This window comes from Paralichthys olivaceus, chromosome 5 (genome assembly GCF_024713975.1).
Source record: "Paralichthys olivaceus isolate ysfri-2021 chromosome 5, ASM2471397v2, whole genome shotgun sequence".
Taxonomy (NCBI): Eukaryota; Metazoa; Chordata; class Actinopteri; order Pleuronectiformes; family Paralichthyidae; genus Paralichthys; species Paralichthys olivaceus.
This window is the reverse complement of record NC_091097.1, coordinates 15,721,299-15,744,775: the sequence shown is the minus strand read 5'-3', so window position 1 is coordinate 15,744,775 and position 23,477 is coordinate 15,721,299. Positions and strand designations below refer to the sequence as shown.

At 42.3% G+C, this 23,477-nt stretch overlaps 1 protein-coding gene across 10 annotated transcripts; it reads right to left on the bottom strand.

Annotated features, from left to right (window-relative positions):
- Positions 1 to 374: 374 nt before the first annotated feature.
- On the bottom strand, positions 375 to 23,477 carry spag9a (sperm associated antigen 9a). Of its 10 annotated transcripts, none has more exons than XM_020102861.2 (31): positions 22,435 to 23,361; positions 19,079 to 19,199; positions 17,589 to 17,659; positions 17,404 to 17,492; positions 16,920 to 17,070; positions 14,594 to 14,680; positions 13,256 to 13,391; positions 12,953 to 13,046; positions 12,741 to 12,862; positions 12,238 to 12,249; positions 11,364 to 11,421; positions 10,933 to 11,085; positions 10,770 to 10,821; positions 10,528 to 10,658; positions 10,357 to 10,413; positions 9,165 to 9,329; positions 8,862 to 8,991; positions 8,207 to 8,296; positions 8,019 to 8,132; positions 7,690 to 7,876; positions 7,349 to 7,564; positions 6,988 to 7,198; positions 6,497 to 6,613; positions 6,279 to 6,359; positions 6,130 to 6,197; positions 5,863 to 6,014; positions 5,529 to 5,703; positions 5,206 to 5,319; positions 3,363 to 3,539; positions 3,062 to 3,199; positions 375 to 2,653 (listed from the first exon to the last, which is right to left on the bottom strand). In XM_020102861.2, the coding sequence occupies exons 1-31, from the start codon at positions 22,732 to 22,734 to the stop codon at positions 2,535 to 2,537; spliced, it is 3,888 nt and encodes a 1,295-aa protein (XP_019958420.2). In that variant the 5' UTR covers positions 22,735 to 23,361; the 3' UTR covers positions 375 to 2,534. The 10 variants fall into 10 exon arrangements, with proteins under 10 accessions (XP_019958420.2, XP_019958419.2, XP_069380569.1 ...); XM_020102860.2 differs by lacking the exon at positions 12,238 to 12,249 and adding an exon at positions 11,711 to 11,725; XM_069524468.1 differs by lacking the exon at positions 12,238 to 12,249 and adding an exon at positions 11,711 to 11,725 and having other exon boundaries at positions 5,529 to 5,700.

Genomic DNA, 23,477 nt, shown 5'->3' with positions numbered 1-23,477 from the left:
GGAATAGTTTTGATTCTTATGGGTAAAAATCAGTGTTTCCATGTTAAAACTTGTCCACTGCTGGGGTATGTCAGTATTCATAATTATCACAAAAACCTTGGTTTATCTGCTTGTCATCAAACTGTGTGAGGGTGTGTTTGATTGACTTGTATAGATGGACGACACTATAAATATATTTTAAAATATATATAAAATCTATCCACCTATTTATATATGATAGATATATACATATTTATACACATACTACCTGAAATGACAGAATCCATCTTTGAGAATTTCAAACCACCCAAACCAATGAGAAAACACAGAAAAATAAATGAGCACGTAAATACACACAACTCTAATACACGAATAAATCACGTGATGACAGCAACTTCTCCATGAAACTGATTTAATAGCTTGTTAAAAATAAGGCTATGATGCTGTTTTAGCAAACACTGACCAGAGGAACCACCGTCATGGTGTCTATTGGGTTTTACAGATGGACACACAGTGAACACACACACATTCACCACGTGTTAACAAAGTCAAATACACACTGACCAATATGTTTCATTCCTACATGTTCACACACATGTACTGTATACACACACACACTCACTATAGACATCCATCCCACCCAAAACGGTGGCAATTAACAGAGGTTTAGCCGCTAACTTTGCATTTGTGTCTTTAAAAAAAATCATGCATAGCTTAGAACATGAACGTGTTGTTTGAAAAGTTATTGTTTGCACACTGATCTTTGTCAAAAAGTCCCGAGAGGATAACATTGATTTCTTTTATTTAGCCATTATTAACAATCGTGTAAACGCATTGGACTATTGCGTTTACAATAGCCTACTATTATACTTATGTAGAAAGTTACATTCTGAACCCAGATAGGCTCCATAACAAAGGAAATAAATACTGGAATGGCAGAAAAATAAAACACAATATAAAGTTAATATTTTGAAATAGACTGAAGACCAACACTGGTCCAAGTTTTCAGATATAAAAACAAATTAAAACACTTATTGGAATCCTTCTGGCATGTCAACAAAATAGTCATCACTTAATGAAAGTGTCTCACAGATGAATACAAAACACGCACAATGCCCAAAGCAACAGAAAAATAATGACTCAAAATGTATTTGGAACAACAAAACCAGGAATGATGAGGCAATCAGGAGAGACACTCTTTAGTGCTGTGTGGAGGAAATGCCACACAAAAATGTTACTTTTAGTCCAATTCCCTTATTCAAGCTTATTCTTCAACAAAACATACATGTAAAACCTTCAAATTATTAGACTCATAAGACGTTTAAAAGATGAAAAAAACAAATAGTTTCATGGTGCATCTTGTTTTGTCCTTTGGTTACTGGGGTGTCGCCTCCCTACGAAGATTTGTCCATTTTGTTCCCTTTTACAAAAATGTTTATTACTATTGTGAGCATTGTTCCTTTAATTTTAAACCGAATAAATAAAAAAATGTAGCACATGGCAGTGCAGTGTGCATCACCACAAGTGGTCTTCCAAATGTCACGCTACTAACATCTAACATCAGAAAGTGCAGATGAGCGGAAGCAAACAAGAAGCACCGAGATGGTGGACGGGTGGATTCTTCTCGAGCAACAGATGAGGGCTGAGCTGTAAAATGGCCAAGGAGGCAAACACACACACACACACACAAGGATACAGGTTTCCCCCCATGCAGGTTTACGCTAACCTACAGTACAGTAAGCTGGGTCCTCTATTCACAGGAAACCTTAAAGTACCCTAACTGCTTAGATATGATTAACATTCCAAAATATAATCCTGCGGCTCGGTTTCATTCAATTAAATAAGACCTCTAAGATAATGTTCTAAAGTACAGCTTTAACTCAATAAAAGTACATTTAAGTTAGAGTAAATGTTCGTTTGTGGATCACTTGTATGTAAAAATTGCTTTTCGACTTAGCAGACCGAACAGTAATCAGCCTGTATATTAAATGCGTTCTGACCTGAAGGTGTCACATTTTCACACCCAGCCCTAAAAGTATGGATGATAAAAAAAAATGCTAACCACAGGAGAGAAATCATGAATCCATTCTCACACGTGTGGTTTACAAATGTAAAAGTCTTATGTGTGTGACATAAATATTCTTCGTTCAAATGAAAACTCCCTGCTCACTTTCAATGACTCCTCCTGAAACCTTCAAGTGCTTTTCCTTTCTGTCCTTCACATCTAAACCCGTTTTTTGACGTTTTAGAGACAAACGATCACACTTACAGAATTTCGCACCTTCACGTGAACTGACTTGAGCTTTTTCCTGCGTGCACCTGCTTTACCAACATGCGATCCAGCAGAAGGAAACACTCGGATCGCGACATAAACCTCACTCATTTCAAATTCATAAACAATAAACTGTACAAAACATGGACTAAAAATAAATGTTTTTTTTACAAAGTAGTCAACTACTCAGGCAATAAGAACAATCATTAATATCAAATGTAAAACTTAGAGGACATGCGAGGATTGGAGGGAGGCCCTGACAACACTGTCAGTTTTGTTTTTTTCAATCATTAGAAGTTGTGACCTGCCAGACGATGAGGTGGCTCTGCTCAGCCTTGGTGGGTGCCGACTGCTGGTCGGCTGGCGGCTCTGATAAACCGTCCAACTCGCCACCTTCGTCACCTGAGGAAGAGGAGGAGGACGCAGAGTTAAACCATCACCAGGTGAGTGTCAGTGGAGATGTGGCTTGATTGAACCAGTTTGAACCATGGACAGAATATACAGATGGAATCCCCCAAAAGTGAAGCGTCATTCATGTGTTTGATAAGTTTGGTTGTGATTAGTTATTTGATGATATAAAACCAGGGTGAAATGTCACGACAGACATCTGAAATTTTACTCATGATTGGTCGAGAAACCTCACTACCGTAGCTCCACACTACGATGCAGACTCTGGCTTTTGATGCAGAGTCTTAATTATAATTTTAACAGTCAGCCAGCACAGAATCATTGTAGATTAAAAAACCACTTATATAACATAGTAAAAACGATACGGTAGAGTATTGTGTGATGGAAACATGGCGCTCTCACCCATTCTGAAGTCAATGTAGCCTTCCCCTCCACTCATGACCAGGTATGTTTTGGGCTCGGAGGTCGCTGTGTCAGAGGATTCAGACGCGGGGTCGTCAGAGCCCGAATCTGCGCTACCTGGAGGAGGTATCGCCTGACCTGTGACAAAAACAATCACATGACCAAAACTCAAAATCGGACATTTGATTATCAAAAAGTTCAGCGAATCACATCCTGTCAACTTTAATTTAATGTTTTGAGATTCAAAGGAGGAGTGATCATAATAATAGCACTGATTTTCTGGTGTGCCGTTGTCGCCTACCTGGCACGCTGACAAAAAACTTCACAGCATCTCGGTGTCCGTGGAAACACAGCTGGGCGTGGGCCATGGAGCAGTATGGCACAAAGCTGCCTGGCATGGCACAGTCTGTAGCGTCATCACCGTAAACCCGTACAGCGCTGCCGGGCCGATTTGGCACTAATCCCGCTGTCTTGTTGGCTGCAGAACGAGAAAGACAGAAATTAATAAAAGCTGTTGTTTATATAGGTTTTGTGCAACAATGAAAATAGTTTGTGCAAATAGTCCAATTTTATTGACAAAATCATCAATTAACAAACAGATGAAGGGTAAGAAATGAAACAAAACTAAATAAAAGGAACCAGCTCTCCACCATTTCCACTGCTGTGCGGCATCCACTTGCCAAACGGTGTCGGGTGAGTTACGCAGTGACTGTGAGACCTGTATCCATGGAAACCCAGTCGTCTTTTATTCAACAAGTAGCGTCAGGGAGGTAACAATTGTTGTGCTGTCTGAAAGGGCCTCGAGAGAAATGTGGTACAGATGCACACGTGACAAGTGGCAGAAAAGGATGTACGGCAGCCAGGACTGAGAGAGGTGAAGAGGTTAGGCTGTGTATGGTGTGATGCTGAGTCATACCTGAGGAACCACGGGGATGCAGAGGTCTGTGGCCTTCTAAAGTCTAAAGGGGAGGAGGGATACCAAAGAACGAGTGGTGGAGCGCGTCCAGAGGGCAGAAGAGGGGGAGACCAGTCTGAGTGTTTTTCACTGTGCTCTGGTTCAAGCATCCATTTTAAGCCACATACTGTCGGAAATAGTTTGTCAAAGGCTGGTAAAAGTTTAATTTCATCTAAACTACACATTGCACAAGATCCTTATTTTATTATCACTTTAATGTCAAGATATTAACTAAATATTTCCCCAATAATTTTGAGGTTTCAAAACATACACTAAACTGATCATATCAGACCTAAACCTTACTTAGCATTTCAGTTAATAGACACGGCCGTCCACCCATTCATTAGTAAGAGACACGTGCAAATAAATTCCTTCCTAAATGAGAACAACATCCAGGAGGAGTTGCAGTCTGGCTTTAGAGCCCATCACAGTGCTGAAACCACGACATCCTTATCGATCATACTGAGAAGTTGGTTGGTCTGTCTGACAGTGTCTAAAACGTGGAAAGGAGGAAGTTCTCTGTCAGTGTTGGAGATCACGTGTCTGACAAACATGAAGCTGTTCTGGGGTTTGCTTATAGGTGTGCTTGGACCTTATTATTTTCACTGCACATGCTGCCGCTGGGTGACATCATCAGAGCGCACAATGCTTGTTTCCATAGTTACGCAGATGATACGCAACTGTACATTGCTGCTGAGCCAAATCATGATAACACTCTGCGCTCACATGGATGAGAAATAATTTCCTAAAGCCATATGAGATTTAAATCTCTCCAGCACGTTCCAGGTCTACCCCGGGGTCTTCTACCAGTTGGACTTGCCCGAGAGGCGGGGGGGGCAACTCAACTGGCTCCTTCAGAGGCGGAGCAGCAGCTCTACTCTAAATGTCCGAGCTCTTTGATCTATCTCTCAGGCTGAGCCCAGCAATGATGCAGAGGAAAACCTATTTCAGCTGCAAATGTGATCTCATTCTTTTGGTCACACTGGTCACAGGTGAGGGTCGGAACGTAGAGTCAAAATTTTGCCTTTCAACTCACTCCATATTTCTTCACCCCCGTGGTCCAGGTCTCACATGTTTTCATTTAGCTGCGTCCATTACTGTGGTGGTGGTGGTAATACACGGACTTGTGAGAGACAGCGTTTCAGTGTAAATCACAGTGGGCTGTTGATGCGGTGCAGGAGTGTGATACCTTCAGACAACGGGATGGAGATGATGACACCGTTTCCTGTCCCCACCCACAGACGACTGCAGGACACCACAAGAGCTGTGATTCTCACGAAGGAGAAGCCCAGTTTACCCGTACCTGCAACACACACACACAGTCCATGTTCAAAAATCATCATTTACATTACCATTATACTTGCATTTCACTAAAAGTTTTATCTGCTGTGCTCAAACGAAGAACTTCAGATTTAAGGGATCTCTGGGCAACGTGAGCCAATGAACATTCCCCATCCGGTCAGAGATTAGATTAGGTTTTCTGAGAGAGGCAGGTAGTGATGGAACAGTTACCAAGCATTTTGCTGACGTAGGGTTCGATGTCCACATCCTGAAGGTGCTGGTAGGTGTGGGCATGAAACAAGCGAAGGGTTGAATCCAGTCGGATGGACACCCAGATACCGTCTCCAACCCAAGCCAGCTGCCGCACCTGGCTCTCCTTACGAGGATGAGCATCAAAGGACTTCTGCTTTGACACGGCAGAATGAGAGGAGGTGATGTTAGAATATTGTGAAAATGTTAGGTGAAGACATGTTTTACAAGTTTTGATGTCATTTCCATTTAAACCATTAAGACCTAAAGCAACAGCAACAACACGCCGGACAGACGTTTGATTGACTGGTTGTACCTCTATCCTCATGGCCTTGGGCTGGATGATGTAGATTTTGTTCCTGTAGCCGCACCACACCTTGTCATGGACTACGGTCATACAGCGAATAGAGTGGTGGGGCCGGCCCAGATCCAACAGGTGGTAGTTGGTGAGGTCCCACTGTCCGTCTGCTGGGGAGAGACAAAGGCATGAACAATATAAAATATACACATGAAGAGAAGGTGTATTCATTTACATTTATTTAATGTAGCAGCCTGTAGATTGAGTGCCATGCCACAGACTCACTAATGCTTCTGTGGAAAATTGCTAATGTCCCATCAGCCAACGCGACCAGGACTCTCCCTTTAACATGCCTGTAACACAACAAGATGCTGTCATAGGTACAACTTAAAAATATATATATTCAATTCCTACACACCCAACTTTGTACTCACACTATGCTGAGGATGGAGTCTTTGAGCTTGATGGCATGCAGACACTTCCTCCATCGTGCCACGGACGAGTGGACATACAGACTTGAAAATGACGGGCAGAGAAAAGAAAAGTTACTGGTGAAAGTATATGTGGAACAATTTGCACATAATGACAACAACAGAATCACTATTAGGTGAATACAATAATAGCTCCCTCCAGTGGTCATTCTCATTCTCACCATCCATTCTGAGCTCCCAGCCACATGGTGGGGAGGGCGCTGCTCATCCTCAGGACTTCCGCCTCCGATGGGTCTGAGTCTTGAGGCAAGGATGTCCCTCCATCCTGCCCAGTGCCCCTGGATCACAGGAGACACAAGGTTCACCAGGCAGCAGTCTCACATTCCTGATTCATCATGTGTCGCCTTTATTTTGTACGGCCGACCACGGGAGGAAATTATTTAAGACTTTTTAATTTAATAAATGTAGTCTATACACAGTTCCTGTGGGACATGCAGGTCCCAACTGGTTCTCCAACTTTTAACTTCATTGGAGTAAAAATTAAGAAATTAAATCTCATATATATAAATCTAGTTAATGTTCCGATTCAACTGAACATCTCTAAATTTGAGTTTTTACCTTCTTCTGCTGCTAGAACTTAATAATCAAACTTACTTCCACATAAAAACAGTCTACAATTTCATAGGTCATAATCTAGAGTAACAGTCCTAACCTCTGTGTGTCAGTTGGCGAGGAGTCAGTGGGTCCCACCCCCAGTGGGTCGGTGAACACATGTTCCGTGTAGATTCCAGGCTGGTTTTGTTCTGCCCCCTGGTCTTCCTCTCCCTCTTCACCTACACCAGCGTTAGCTTCTGTTGCTTCTGTTGCCTCCTCCGCCGGAGGAATCCCATCTTCTGCTGGACTCGACTCTCTGGACAGCTCAACTGTGGATGGTTTGAAATATTAGGGAGACGGAATGATAAAGCAACTGTTTTGTTGGGGTTCAAACACACGAGGGAAATGAAAACCATTGAGGTGATTTAAAATATTGCCAAAGGCGGATTACAAAAGATTATTTTCCTGCAGATAACTACCTGAGCCAGAGATGGCGCTGTGCTCAGCCGGCTGGTCTGTAATACCTGAGCTGGCTATCTGTGGGATTGCAGTGGTCCCCTCTGCTGCCATGGCTCCATCGCTCCCTGTAGAACCCACACTGGCCACGCTGCCGGCTAGTGACACCACTTCACCCTGGTTAGTGTCTAAGTCCTGTGGTACCTCCTCACCTGTTGGAAAATCAGACTCCAAGACCCCTGAAAAAAAAAAACAGACAAATAACCTAACTGTCAACATTCAAAGCTGATGGTTTAGTGGGTTTCTTTCTCTTTGTCATTGATTCAAACGACCACAAAACAACCAATATCCCCACTCAGCGTACCAGGCACACTGGCAATGCAGACGACGTGGGTGTTGCAAGCATAGAAGCTGTCAAGTAGGTCAGAGGGCTGACTTGCATCCAGCACCATGACCTTGGTGGAGGAATGGGTGCTGGTACACACCCACACCCGACTGGACGACTCATCTTGAAGTATCAGCTCCTTCTCCTGCTCCACTTTCTCCTGATCCTGACAGGAAGAAAAAAATTCAGCAAACAGCTTTGACAGAATTTTAAGCAAAGTGTGAGAAACTCGTCGAACCTACAAAGTGTGGCTCCGGTTCAAACATTTTAATAAGACAAAAGACCAGCCTCTTAGTTTAAGTACTTACTCTCAACTTATTCTCTGGCTCCAGCTGGTCCAGGCTACATTGAGAACCCTTTGTCTGCTTCATGAGCTCAGATATTCTCCCTCCACCCAGGTTGACCCCTGCAGCACACCACAGCTGGGAAACAGAGAGGGATTACACTTAATCTCATGATCCTAGTTTGGGGCATAGAAATTTCTTAAATTAAGTACCTTCATAGAAGCATCTTTCTGATCAAGAGGTCTCAAGTACACCGGCACAGGTAAGTTCACTTTGATCCCCACCTGTCCACCATTTGCCACCTATTGGAGTATACGTAGAACATGCAAAAGCCATTTTGGGAAAAAAAGGTTACACAATCAACACTGCTTAAAGCCAGCCTTCTAGAATCAGACATGGAGTTGAACTACTGGGCTTATGCTGGAAAACTGCACCTCAGTGTGTCCAGCTCCATCTGCTGGACAGTTTCAAAACCTAATAAACTTTATATTCAGTTCTGGCAGAGGAGGGGGGGGGTGGCCTTTTCTGTCAGGGTTCTCACTCTTTAGCAAATTCATTATCATCTTTAAAATCTCTGCTGAAGATATGTTTTTATAGGTGTGCTTTCCCAGGACATGGGTCTGGAATGACTTCCCCTTCAATCTATCATTCTCATTTATTCATTTACTTTTGATCTAGCTCTGATCTTGCTGTGTGATCTTCAAATTGCTTTTACCTGTTCCTTATTGTTTGCCTTGAATTCGTCCTTTCTAACCTGTAAAGCACCTTGTTAGTGTGTTTTGAAAGGTGCTATATAAATAAAGTTAATAATATTATATCATTAATATTATTCCTTGTTTTACTTTAATTCCTTATTTCCTTTCCTACCTTGTATTTGCTGGGCAGGCTCCAGCCGTGCACAGTGACTCGTCCATCCTCCTTCTGCATGTGGGCCTTGACTTGTCTGTACTGGGCTCGTTTCTGCTCTTTACGTGATGGTGAACTACACAGATCCTTTCTACAAGAAAAGTAAAGACACATACATTTTACTGTACGTGATCTTTGTCACAGGGTATTATGAGAAATGAATTCATACAAATGTTGTGATCAGTCATGACAGACTTCAGGTTATGCAAGATTTGAAGCCAATTTCAGAATTTCACTGGGCAGTGACTTGACTCTGTTACTCACTCTTCATTGAGGAAGTCAAAGGTCTTGGACTTCTCTGTGGGGAACTGGGAGAAGGTGCTGCTCCTCTTCACCATGCCGCCCTGGGGGTTGTACTTCACGTTGGACAGGCACTCCACCTTCTTCACAGCGGGACCACTGGAGGAGGAGCTAAACAGTCTGCTGAAGCTGCAGGTGGTGAAGTTACAGAAAGCCAAGAGGGAAAAACAGAGCAGACAGGAGTGCAGGGAAAAAGCAAGGGAGGGGAGTGGGTCATCAACCAAACACACACCCGAGGAACCTCCAACAACATTTACTGTACAGTGACGTAAAGCATGCTGGGAGTTGTGGTATAGCTGAGCACTTCCTATCATGTTCCATTTTTGTACTCACCAGCATCAATAGGTAGATAGTCTCCTACTTGGTCGTGAAACTTACTTTAGATGTCATTGTACCAGTGTTAATAAATTGCGAAAGTACCAATGAGAAGCATATATGTTCAATTTGTGTATGATTCAGCTATTAAGCATGTGTACATACGTGCTGCCAGCTTGAATAAACAGATAATCAAACATGTATAAAACATCTTATTGTCAGAATTATTGCTGTACTCTACAATCTATAGCTAAAAGATACGGAGATATTGTTTAAATACTTAAACATATTTGATTTTAAAAAAATAGACTGAAATCTAAAGTGTGTCCAGCTTATATGACTGATGATGATTTATATGACTGGCACTAGCTTATTTTTCAAGACGTCCACTAAATCTAAAGATAAAACGATGGACACCGCCCGACTTAAGACAGAACATGAACATGTATCGAGGCCGCTGAGGAAGCTCTGTCCCTCTTTAGCTGCCTTTGAGCAGACGGAGCGGGAAAACATCAGACGGCACACAGCAGGCAGGAGACAGGAGAGTCCAGGGGCACAGGGAGAGTCACGTCTGAGCAGTTTGTGATAACAACAACTGATACACTGCACGGAGAGTGAACGATTATGGATAAAGACACACATCACATTTGGATCCGTTTGTGATGGAGGAGCAGTTCAAGGAGAAGGTTTATTACACCATTTTTACCTAATGCTGCCAAATCAAACGCACATCGTGGAGGAGATGAGAAAAAAAAGTGTGTGTGAATGATTTGAGTGAGTTTGAAAACTAAAGCCCTAATGAAAAGGTAGATAATGTTGTAGTTAATTTGAAAGCACTCACAACTGCCAGATGCTGGACTTCTTCTTTTCAGTTAGTGTTGGATTTTCTCTCGAGGCCCTAAAGAAGAGATCATGTACCTCAGTTTAAAAGTACAGGTTGAAATTAGTGACTTCCATTTAAATAAAGATGGGATTGTGAACATGTGTGAATTTGCAGCTTTTTGTTCTGCACCTGATCATCTCAGTCCACCGCACCGCTTCCTGTAGCTCCATCAGTCTCTCCTTGTACTGGTTTCTCTCCATCAGCACTCGGGCCATTTCCACTCTGGTGAATCGCCTTCTCTGGGCTGTAGGTACATCACTCTGTGGCAGCACACAATTACACCCACACATGACCACACAGATTCAGTAGTTTAGGATTGAGCTACATCTCGGTTGGAATCAGGATAAACATAAAAGGTGGAAAAGACTCACATCTTCTTCATCTTTAGATTTGTGTTTCACTTCCTCTATCTCCACTCGCACTCTGGAAAAGACCATTTGTCACATATGTGAGATTATAGGAAACCTTGTTATTTTACCACTCACGAGGGCTGCAGTAACATATCTAAAACTTGCTGTTATCACCGCCACACACTTTTTGAGTTCCTCCTCCAGCTCTTTGTTCTTGTCCTCCAGCTTGGTCTTCACCTGCAACACGGCCTCCATTTCTCCCTGCAACATCTCCTTCTCACAGGTCAACTCGTCCACCTTCAATATTAAGTCTTTATTCACCACGTTCAGGGCGTTCCTAGAGAGACAGGAGATTTTTTTATTTATTAGTCCTCTGGGGACTGAGTAAAATAAAGCCGTTAAACAATAGACTGTTTTTAAAGATGGACGGCATGACTGCTCCCAAAAGTGAAGCCAGGTTCTCTCGATCGTGGCTGGCTGCAGTACAAGTCATAAATCCTGCCTCCTCCATGTTAACAGAAGGGATAGTGGATGGTGGTAGGATTGGGAGACATGTCGTCCATCTTTACATGAGGGCTAGGCACTAAACAAAAACACTATGAATTTTGTTCTTACTTTGTCTCAAGCAGTTGTGAATTCTCCTGAATGAGATTTTCAACTTCCCGGCCCATACCTGAACAAAATTGATCATGACGTTAGAACCTTCTTAAAGAACAAAAATCAATCTGACAACAAGCTGGAGCAGTGACTACATACGTACTACATATTAAAACACACCACTGTTGATTCATTGTACTAAGATCAAAAATGGAACAAGGCACTACATAGGTAAGAGGTGGAATATCTCCAAGTGAGATATTTGTTACTGTAGGTTTCACAGCACAAGAAACTACCACACAACACACAAACCCACAGCACATCACATGACAGGAGAAGGATGGATAGAGTGGGTGAGGTCTTACCAATCAAACTAAGGTCTGAGATAACCATGCAATCCGAGTCAGGCAGAAAGAATAAGGAAGAGAGAGAGAGAGAAATGTGGAAACAGTTTGAGACAGTGGAATGACCAAAACGATGGAGGAGCCAGAGCTGAACGTGTAGCTGTTGACTCCACAAGCAAAACAGGAAGGAGATGCTGCCGAATCTCTGAGACTAGTTCAATTCGACAGTCACAACAATAGAGAGAAAGAAAGAGGGAAAATACAAAGGCAAAAAAATATTCTAAGCTGTAAAAAGAAAAGTTAGGCCAACAAAGGAAGCCTTAAACTCCCATCCCTCATGCAACTCTGTCAAAAGTCAAAAGTGGTCAGTTGAAAAACTATCAACTGTGAACTACTACTAAAAGCTAAGCATTACCAAACATATGAAGAAGAAGAAGAAGAAGAAGCTATGAGCTGTATCGATGGCAGAAAGTGAAAAATGAGTAGGGGTCAAAAGGGATTTTACAGAAAGGATGTTGAGCTAAGGAAAGGTTGGAGGTCATACACACCAGAGTACTCCACTGGGATTATGGACAAAAGCCAGAGGATGAGACACGGGGAGAGAGAGAGGTGATGTTACCATGAGCAGATTGCTAACACTATCACATCTGGACCAGAGCAAGCAGATGTTGGAGGAACAGAGAGTTGTGAACTAGTGCCGTCAGTAAGAAAACATGGCAGCAGAGCTTCAGTAAAACATTTTGAAAACCTCAGAAAAGCTGTGATACATAAAGAAGAAATATTCTGGGTTGTTAAGTATTTGATTAAGCATTTCACTCAAGAAACACAGTTGTAGTCAACTACAGTGAGAAGGAAAATATCTGATCACAAAGAAAATCACAACCCGAATACTAGTAATCTTTGATTAACAGAATATTATTTTCTATATCAGGATGCCTCAATCTGTATTATTACACCTCGGCCACTTAGATTACAGCCTATGTCAGGTCAATCCAGATGAAATATATCTAACGTCCATTATTGTTCCGATGAAGACAGAAATCTTACTCACCCAGCAGATCTGCCCCTTCATCCACATCCCCTATTAGCCCAGTGCCCGCAGATGACAGCTCCTCAAACAGAGAGTCTGTATTGCGGTCGAAGGCCATGTTTTCAATGCCTTTAGTAGGAGTACTGGAAGAGTAATAACAACATGGGTCGATGTTTTGCATTACATTTGAAGCTTAGTTTGGATTCTGCCCTACGGCAGGTTCTCTGTCATACCTGCAGAGCTTGTATCCACCGAGATCCATGTCCAGTTCAGGAGTGGACTCAATGATGTCCTGCACGTCTGAGCTGTCCTTGTTTTCAGGTAAACCTTCAGGAGACACAGAATGTACCAGATTACCAAAGAGAAGGATGGACATGTTGGTAAAAATGTGGAAAAAGTGCCCTTATCTGTGGAGTTTTTAGATTAAAGATTCTTCTATGACACCTTCACTGTGATAACACAAACATTTGTGTCCACTATAGTAAGGACAAAAGGCAGAAATGGATGAAAGCCAGTCTCATCATGTTTGAACATACCCACTGATACGGACCTGGTCCCCGGAGCCGCTTGCACCTCAGTGCTCTTACTGTTCCCATCTTCCCTCTCCATGTCAGAGGCGTTTGTGGACATTGGTGTGGCCGACTTGGAGCCGGTGAAGTCCGACAGCTCATCCTGGAAGCACGGGGTATGGGTTTATGGCAACATTTACAGGGGGCTGCTCAAAGTCAAGGGTGAAGATGACACGTCACATGAACCAGTGCCGCAATGAAGAAATAACCACACACTGAACATATTCGCAACACAAAGAAAACAACAACATAACCACACAGATGTTACACTTCCATGGGCTGTTGTAAGAACAGAGAAGGTGCTAAGGGACTGCAGATGTAAACTAGCTTCAAGCTAACTTTGGTACAAAGCAACAGATGGCAACATATGTTTATTTAATATTGGACATGGTCCCTTTACAAATAAAATTAAAATAATAATCTTAAACTAAAAAAGACTGGAGATTCACTAACACATTCAGTGTTAGAGGACAACTCCAAATTATCTCAAAGGGAAAATCTACTCCAAAAATAGTTGGTTTTTTTATTTGGCTTTTGGCTCTCTGTAAAAATATAAACTTATTAAGAAAAACTGAATCTGAGACAATAAGCTAGTAATTTTGTGAAATTGGAGCCCAAGAAAACATCACGATAAATTAACACAAAAAAAAGAAAGAATCTTGAAACTCTCACTAAAGTTGTGAACATATTGAGGATAGTTCTATGTTTCAAACATGAGCAACACAAGCACACACAAAGTCCACACAGAGCCACACAAATTGCGGGGGTGCGGGGGGAACGGCGGCGTCACACAACATCGACTGAACATAAATCATGGCCACAATGAGAGCTGCCATTCTACCTCTAGCACACAACACAACACAACTGACACAGGATCCAGGAACTAAAGAGTCAAATTGCAAATCCACTACGTCTAATGTTACACAACTACAATGTTTTACGTCATGTTATTGTGCAATAAGTGACCAGCAAAGTCTACATGAGTGAAGCAAAGAAGCAGGCGAAATAAAAAACATGTATATTTTTAACTGAAATGAAAAGGCCAGATGCAACCATGCTGTTATTGAATCTGACAGATGAATAATTTAACCAGTTCCATCTGTGGCAAAGCTGATTGTCGAGGCACTTATTTTGAAAGAGCCCGACGTAGCCGACAGACATGGTTGCATGTAGCACACTCTAGCGCGGGTGGTCTGTGAAGTGAGGGTCAATAAATGCACAAGGTGAGAGGCGAGGCTTTTGAAAAGATGAAACAGCGGAGTGGAGGGGTCTACTGATGCGGCCACACACCGCTCATCCAACTACCTTGCAGTCGTCTGCCAGTGAATTTCCCAGAGTAGAGTCCTGTGCACTCTTACCCTCCCTGTCCTTTGGGGGGTCGACATAGTCCAACTGCTTGTGGGGGGGAGAGTAAGAATGAAGCTCAGATGTGCAGAAGCAGGAAAAGAGAAAACCATACACCTCAAAGTGTGCATGTCTGTGACGTGAATGTAAAAGTAGAATTGTGTGTGGCAAAATATAAAGATGCATGTGAGCCTGTGTGTTTTTGGCACGTGGCTAATTCATAGTGTCGGCTGTCTAGTCTAGATTACAAACAGATTATGTCTTAATCTAGTTAACGGCTCTTTTCTTGTCAATCATTTTATATATTTAATTCTACCAATGCTACCAACTCATAGGCTGTGTATTCACAAACAAAATGAAGGACATGACAGCTCGTCAGAGGTGAAGCCAAAACCTCTTGATCACCCCCCCTGGTGGTCGGCTGCAGTATAGGTCATAATAGGCTGTGTCCTCCATAGCCGATCACAGACATAACGTGTGGGTAAAGTTCGGTGAATCGTGTCCGGACTTTGCCTTTCAATTTTTGTACAGTGAGAGGAAGTAGATACGCATCGTCAGTCTTTACAGTTTATTTATCAACTTTAGAGCAGAAATGTTCTTCAATCCAGTTCTTCAGAAAATTTGCTGCTTTTCTTCGACTCGTGGTAGTTAAGTGAATTTGTTTGTTGTTGGTCAGAGAAAACAAGATGACGTCATGTTTTAATCAACAGTTGCTGCTGCACTTTAACAAGTGAAACTATGATTCAACAGTGAGGTTAGATGATATTTCAACTTTTATTAATTTTCCTTTAATTGACACTATATGTACTGTGTATATAACAATAATAATTATGCCAGATTTAAAGGCATGAGATGGTTTTGCGTTATTTGCTCTTATTGTGGATGGAAATAAGATCATGGCTGTCATGCGAGCAAAGGCACGTCATTAACCTGGCAGGTTTTTTTCTCACTCGCCAAGGCAACGGCACCCGCTCCTTAAAATAAATATGACATCTCATGTTCAAATGAGAGAGCCAGTCTGCATATCAAAGCCATTCGTGTTCAAAAGACCTCGGCTCAACAATAAACGTCCTGTAGCAGCTATTGCATAAGAACCAATCACATTCCAGCTGGCTCTTTTTCTCCCTCAGTGACTGGCTGCGAGCCATACAGCGGCATCACTCCCATCATGCACTGTGCTGCTGAGCCGATGCCCCAGTTTAAACAAAAAACGCAGCAGTGGTATGAAAAAATATTGTCACCCTCCAGGTCAAAACTGCCACCGATACAAACATGGCTCACATAACAGAGGGGTTTTAGAGAGCGTCACTTACTGTTTTGCATAAAAAGCTTTGTAGTTGGTGACAGAACACACACATTGTAATGTGCAGAGTTCAACTTGAGCTGAAATCACTGAAAATACACATCATAAGACAAAGCTCAGTATCATAAATTGCACCTGCATCAAAAAGAAAATTGTCCCGATCGTGAACAATCATGAGATACATGTAATGATCTCTTTTGACTGCTGCACTGGTGGAGGTTTGCATATTCATCAATGGCTAAAGAGGAGGATGTCTGAAAACAGAGATTGTCTTGTCAGATGCCTACTAAAATACGCTTGAGCACGCCTGAGCCTTATCAAAGGCTCTCTATTTTTAAATGGACCTGCAGCCAAACCTGCTAAACTCTTCTCCCAGACAGGAGGGCTGGAAACACTCAGTCAGGCAGTGCATATTACTGAGATTATATCATTTTCCATTTTTTCTGTTTGTCTATTCTATTTTGTAAACTCTGAATATTAACTACTAGTTAAATAAACGATGCTACCGTACACCCTTGAGTGTTTTTTGTTCTAATTTTGCAAAAGCTTCAACTCGTTATTTGTGCATCTTGTATACAATTGGTAACTGCCATATGTCCAACTGAACGCCAATTTAGGACAGAATACTCCACATGCCTTAATTTAATTATTATCTACCTCATTCGTGTTCAAACAATCAGAAAATGCTTTTTAAATGTCTTGATTGGACTATTGTTTTAATCTGATTGATATTGGTATATTGATGTCCATGTAAACACTTCTATTGTTTTTTCCAGCATTGGACACTTCACCTAATAAGACATGTAACTCATCAAAAATTATGAAGACACAATGAGGAAAAAGACACGATCAAAAAAGACATGAGACTCTGAGTCAGATAATTTCCAACTTCCCTATGTGAGTCATCAGGCTGATTTCATGTAGTCTGACCCTGACATGAGTTTATTTTCTGCAGAAATAAAAAGTGCACACAGACACACCCACCTTGAGGCTTGTGTTGGACCGTGGCTGTGTTGAGTCAGTGAACTTCCAGCGTTCGGTACCTGGCGTCTCTGCTTTGGCCTGCGGGTCTGGGATGAGTAAAGACGCCCCACCAGGCGAGGGGAAAATCCCCAAAGAAAGAGGCCGTTCTCTCCTGGAGTGGTAAATAAAGGAAGATAGATTTCTCAAAACTACTCATTTGGTTCCTTAGTAACCACTTAAACCTACAATATGTAACTTCAGCTTCTGATGAGGTAATATATCAAAGTTTTATTCACAATATGCAGCAAACAGCCAAGAACAATCATGATCCATTACGAGGGAACTGATACAAACACAGTGGAAGTTATAGCAGAGACAGATAAAACATATGAGTCCGACATTAAGTTCACATAAACGGATTCTCAGGTTTCGTTCATGTTATTTTCCATGCAAGACATCCTTCTTGATGGACCGCTTCACACAAACTCATCCCGCCTGATCTTACCTGACTCGGCCGACTGTGCTCGACTCTGAAATCTCGTTAATCTGCTGCATTTTGATCCTTTCTACATGCTCCATATAATTATGGATCATCTGCAGAAGTCAAGGCAAAAAGACAAAGAGAAAACCAGTCATGAACATCATGATAAACAAAACTCCACAGCATTCCTTCCTTCCTCGCCCACTTACCTCTGAGTGTCTCTGATGGAGGGAGTTGTATTCCTTCTTGAGCTCCAGCTCTCGTTCTTCTAACCTGCCGACTGAAAAAGCGTGTGAATTATTTTCAAAATGCAAATTATACAAAAAAAAAACGAGTTTTGGGATTTTTGGTCTAATCTCACTCAAATGGGATTCAGTGTTCGGCCGACTTAGGGAGTGACAAAAACATCTAATCCCCTATTCGTGTGTCAGGTTTATCCTGAGCCACACTGAGAGCTGCTGCGGCAGACGGATATATAAGGCCCGAATATTATCAATTACAGCAGCTAAAGCATCTGCATGCTGTGTGATGATGTCTCGTCCATGTGTATATTTTCACACTACCGGGGGATTTCATTTTGCTTATTTGTGAGTCATGAGATTCACGGAGACATGTGATGAAGTGAAGTCTGAAGTAATCCCTCATGTACATTTGAATAAGTGATAAATCACAGAGTGAGGAAGATGAATGTGTGGCTGAAACTTAAAGCTTAAGGTTAAATAATGTAACTTTCTTTAGGTATTAATTCCTTTAATTACGTAGAGCAAGGGGGTTGTTGTGTTTTTTTTCTTCGTTAGTTAGTTAGTTAGTAGAACAACTAAACCAATTACAATGACGTTTTGTGGAGGGGTTTATACATTATATTAATACAATAAGTAAAGATAGCAGCATGTATTAAAATCACTCGCTGCATCTCAAAGTGTTATACGTGCACATGAAATGTTCATTCTGGGACAGAGAGAAAAAAGCTACACAACTTCAAAACAACGCAAACTTCTTGTCGTTTTTTGTGATAGAAGTAAATATAAGTGGAATTAAAGCCAGAAAAATGGCTTAAAAAATCAAATCAATTCTGTCATCATCTGTTCTGCTAGTTGTGGCCTTATTAACTCCACAGCAGCGGTGGACTCTGTCCTTGATGCCTCGGGATGCGATCGGCTCATGTGCTGCCACATACAATAATATAAATAAATGATTTACCATTCAGTGGGAGTGGCAGAGTGAACGGCTGGTCGCATGGACTAGTTAAACGGAAGGTGAAAGCTCAAGGATCTCCATTTTTGCTTTGATTGACGATGGACACATTCCCAAAGAAAATAACTGATTTCCCAGAATGTGCCAAAAACTGAGCTACTAAGGAATTCATGTTTCCCCTCACAGCTTTGTGTGAATGAATGATGCTCTTTAACCAGCTGTGACACTGGACCGGCCACTATGTGAATCCACTGTTCCCAACATGACATCTGAACCAAAAGCATTGCCTCCATTAATCCAGCAATATGATGGGCGGTGGAGCACTGCTGCATTAAGAGGGTGGGAATAACAGAAATCCCATAATCCCATTACTGTTAACCCCGTGAAGAGGGAGAAGAGAGGGTGTGTGTGTGATAAGTCATGAGAGAGAGAGATCAAAGAAGACGACATGAAGAAAATAAAAAATGTCAAAATCAAAATAGAGAGCATGTGCGTGTGTGCGTACTCTGGTCTGCATAGTTCTTGATCTTGAGCTCCAGTTGTCGGGAGTGCGATTCCATTCTGTCCACATGGTTCTGCAGGTCCTTCTTCTCCTGTTCATGGGTGTCCTCAAACTCAATGAACTTCTACTCACAGAGAGAGAGAGAGAGAGAGACTGGTCAGACTCCCCAAAACTTAATCTAAAATCCATCATTTCCAATTGATAACCTGATGCAGTCTAAAGTGATGATCTGGTCATAAGCTCCCACAGCTGAATTCTGCAAAAGTCTTCTGTTAATGTTACTGAATAAATGCACCACTGAGTATTGTTTTCACTATCTTTATATTTAATCAAGCACCATAATGCAAGTGTGCTTTATTGCAGACTTAAAGACCAAAGAAAGATGTTTTGGGTTTTTTTATTTACTTTTTCAGTTGGCAAAATCGAGAAAACAAAGCCAGAGATTCTCTATTTATAGTTTCTCAAATGAGAGAATGAGAGAACACGTTTCTTTTGAAATATTTTGACTTAACAGCACAGGCTACATGTGCTGTACACTGGTGAAAATGAGTATAAATGGCTCTGAATCTTGACAACAGGGGCAGGATCTTAAACTTATTGCCTCATCAGGAAATTCCGGTTGCTCCCATTTTCCTCCTAGCCAGACCTCTGAATGGGAGTGTGTTTGTTTGTGTGTCAGCGTCCACATCCTGTCCAGCTGAGGCCCTAAAGTGGCTGCCCTTCTTCCTCTGGGCACATGAGAGTTACTGTGCTTTGACACACAAACACATGTTACAGACTGTTTAGCACTAAACTACAAAATGAAACACATATTGTGTCCCAGTTCAGTTTGTTTGCTCCAGATCTGAAGTAACCACTCAAGGGTTTTTACTCAGGTTCACCTAATTCATATGTCAAAATGATCTAAATTCAAATCAAACATTAAAATGCTGCAACAATGGATTATTCCTTGGGATTATGCCCAAAATTATTTGAGCAAAAATACCCAAGATTCAGCGATTTCAGCTTCTTGAATTTTATTTATTTATTTATTGTTTAATTTAGCTGAAAGTTTTGGGGTCAGAAAAAACGAGGCATCTTCTGAGTTATGCAACAAAAAAATAGCAACCAATGAGAAACGGTTTTAATGGAAGGAACAGCTGGCAAGGTGCCTCAGGCTCAATCGTAATCAATGACTTCCACAGTCGTCGATCTCACAAGAAAACAACACAATTGTATTTTGTGTCTTCCACTTTAACTTTCATCAGACATTATAGGAATCAGGGCAGCTAAAATATTGTTGTTTTTGTGATTGTATATCCAGCCAAAGAATGACTTGTAGTAAAATTCATATTCAGTTGAAAAGCGATGAATGGGTAGGTCAACATCTCATCTGGAAGCAGCCCCCCCCCCCCCCCCCCCCAAGTAGAAATGTGACACCCTTGGACAATAAAATTCAAGACAAAAAAAGGGGGGAAAGAAATTGTAAATGCAAACTGAGGAGCACTCCCTTCCTGGTAGTTTCTGACAAAGGAGCAAATGACCTGGAAGTAATCCCTCGCCTCTCCAGCAGGCTCACTCCTCCTCAGGATTGTGGACAAAGAATCTTGGCCAGGACAAATCCAACAAACACTGGTTTAATGACTACATGTATATATTTGACAGTGTGGTACTACACAAGTGCAGGATGCTACTGTCAGTTTGACCGATTGTGTGTCTGGTCACTGTGCTGCTGCTATGTCCCTGTATGTACACAGGGGTCCCTGCTGTCCTGATGCCTTTAGTCAAAGAACCGATCTGGGACAGATGGTCTGAGTCACATCACATCGCCCTTCATACAGAGGCTGAGGGCCAGGAGGCAGAAAATCTTTGACACACATGTGCAGCGTGTCATCATCTGAACAGACACATTTACATGGACACCAAGGGTCCAATATTAACCAGATTGAGACACAGCCATGTAAACAGTATTTTCTGACTACCTTAACCTAAACAAGGTTTTTGTTTCCCATCGAAAGCAGGATTATGCAAAAACTATGGGAGGGATTACCTCGAAACTTGGTGGTGCATGATGCAGTACAGGTCAGGGAAGAACCCATTAAATGTTGGTGCAGATCCAGATCATCGAGCGAACCAAGAAATGTTTGCGACATAAGACGTTTTTCATAATTTTCCCTGTAAGTCTTATCTTGTCTTCTCTTTTTTCTTGTTTGATTTAAACAATTGTACTTTTGTGAAGCACTTTGTTAATTTGCATGGTAAAAGATGCGGTAGCAAGTAAACAGCTCGACTTTTAATGTTGGACAAAAAGTGGATTGAAGACTTGCTGGCAGTGCAGGGAGTTGGTAGTAGTGGTGGACTCTATATGATCATAAAGCTGTGGTGGGAGGTTTTAACACATTTATGCTTAGAGCAGCTCTTTAACAAGCAAATCTGCCATCCCGTCCGAGCTCCCACTCTCTGGAACCATCTCCCCGAGGAGATCCATCCGGCACACTCCTTATTCTCTTATACATCTCTCTTGAAGACACATCTTTATTGGTGTGCCTTCTCCTGGTTCAGATCCATTTTAATCATGTTACAATGTTTTATTCTATTTTTACTCTTTCCTCATCAGTTTCATTTTTTTCTGCATCTGTCCTAGTGATGTTTTCACTCGTGTGTTTCATCTAAATAATAGGAATTATTGTTTTCTTTATCCTTTATATCGAAATAATCACATCACATTGGGAGCGGGTCCCTCTCTACGTCGGGGGCCATGCAACTTCAACGCTAGATGTCACTAAATTCTACACACTGAACCTTTAAAATAGTTTCTTGAAGTTTTCTTTTTAACAGTTTCCTATTGTTTGCCTTCAAATTTTAATTTTTACCTTGTCAAGCACCTTGTGACTGTTGAGAGAAGGTCCTGTAAGTTTATCAGAAATATTAACCTTATCATCCATCTTTCTTGCTGCATGTCTCACTCTACTTTTGTTAAACTTATGTTGCAGTGATGGCCCAAAATGCTGAGTCACTTCACCTGCAGCGACTTCACTGTTATCTGAAGCAATGGGGATGGATTGGCAGATTATAGGTGATCGATTATAGGTGTGTTTGTTTTGTTGGTCAGGATGAAGCTGCTGTTGAGGAGCTCACATGCTCGGGGCAGGGATCCAGTGTTGTCATGTCACTGAGCATCCACTGCCCGCACCAGGGCCCCTGTTCGAATCTGACTTGAGCCACGACGCTGCCTTGTTTACATCCCCGCCGAGCACCGTGGATGCTGCTCGGCCACGTGTGCGGGTTAATTCACCGCTGATGGATGCAGGAGGAGGGAGGGGACCGCCTGAAAAAGACTCCCTCCTCCAGGACCACGGAGGTGTTGGACCATCACTCACCTCCTCCGCGTGCTTCCTCAGCGCCTTCTCCCGCTCGTACTGGGTGATGAGCTGCTCGTTGTCCTCCTTCAGCAGCTCCAGCTCCACTTCGTGCTCCTGGTTCTCCGCGAACACCGAGTCCAGGTTCTCCAGCACGGCCACCACCAGCGGCATCAGCTCCTTCACCACGTCCTCGTCGTACTTCCCGATGAGCCGCTCGAACTCGCGGTAGATGGAGTTGGCCAGGCCCGACACCCGCTCCGACATCATCGCGGACGTCCCCGGGTCGTCCTGGTACACGACTCCGTCTTCCAGCTCCATTTTCCCCGCTGTCCTCTCCCCCGCTTTCAGCAAACAGCACCGGTGTGGGCAGCCCCGCGTCACCCCGCCACTATGGACACTTTTATCCGCCGAGTGGAAAAGCAGCGTTTCTTTACACGGGCCGACTCATCGAGGACACACCGCGACCGGACCCACGACGCGAGACGAGCTACGTGGATGTCCTCCTCTCCCTCGTCAAATGCTGCGTTCACAGGCGCCTGTAATGCTGCGTCTTCTCAGTTTCACTGATGGACCACGTTGAACAACGACAGTTCCCTGGGGCTGGGAATCGCAGGGTATCTCGCAGAGGGGGCAGTAGTAGCCTGTACACGTTATTTACTGTAGTACAGGTACTTAATGTCAAATTATACGTATTGATTAAATCTTTGTGTCCAAGCACAGGCCCTGAAATGTACTCAAGTAAAAAGTACTATAATAATAATATAAAGGGTATCTGTGCAAAGCAAACTGAGACTCAGGTCACATTCAAATATTTCAACACGGTTTAAATTTTACTTCAAATCAAATACAAATAAATACTACAAACTGGAGTTAAAGCTAGGAAAGATTATTGAGCATGAAGAATTGTCCTGGAGGAAATGTGGAGGAATAAAGTATTCTTCATTTAAATAAGTCAGGGACAGTGAATGTTTTGTTGCCCTGCTTTGTTGTTGACATTATCAGCGATGTTGGCTGATTCTTCACTTCCTTCCATGTTGGTACTCCTTGTCATGGACATATGC

Excerpts from the sequence above, each read along its gene's own strand:
- spag9a (XM_020102860.2), bottom strand. The coding sequence starts at position 22,734 with ATGGAGCTGGAAGACGGAGTCGTGTACCAGGACGACCCGGGGACGTCC. Across the intron at positions 17,493-17,588 it reads TCCATCAGAGACACTCAGAG|ATGATCCATAATTATATGGA; the intron begins GTAAGTGGGCGA and ends TGACTTCTGCAG. Across the intron at positions 6,360-6,496 it reads CTGGGAGCTCAGAATGGATG|TCTGTATGTCCACTCGTCCG; the intron begins GTGAGAATGAGA and ends GTCATTTTCAAG.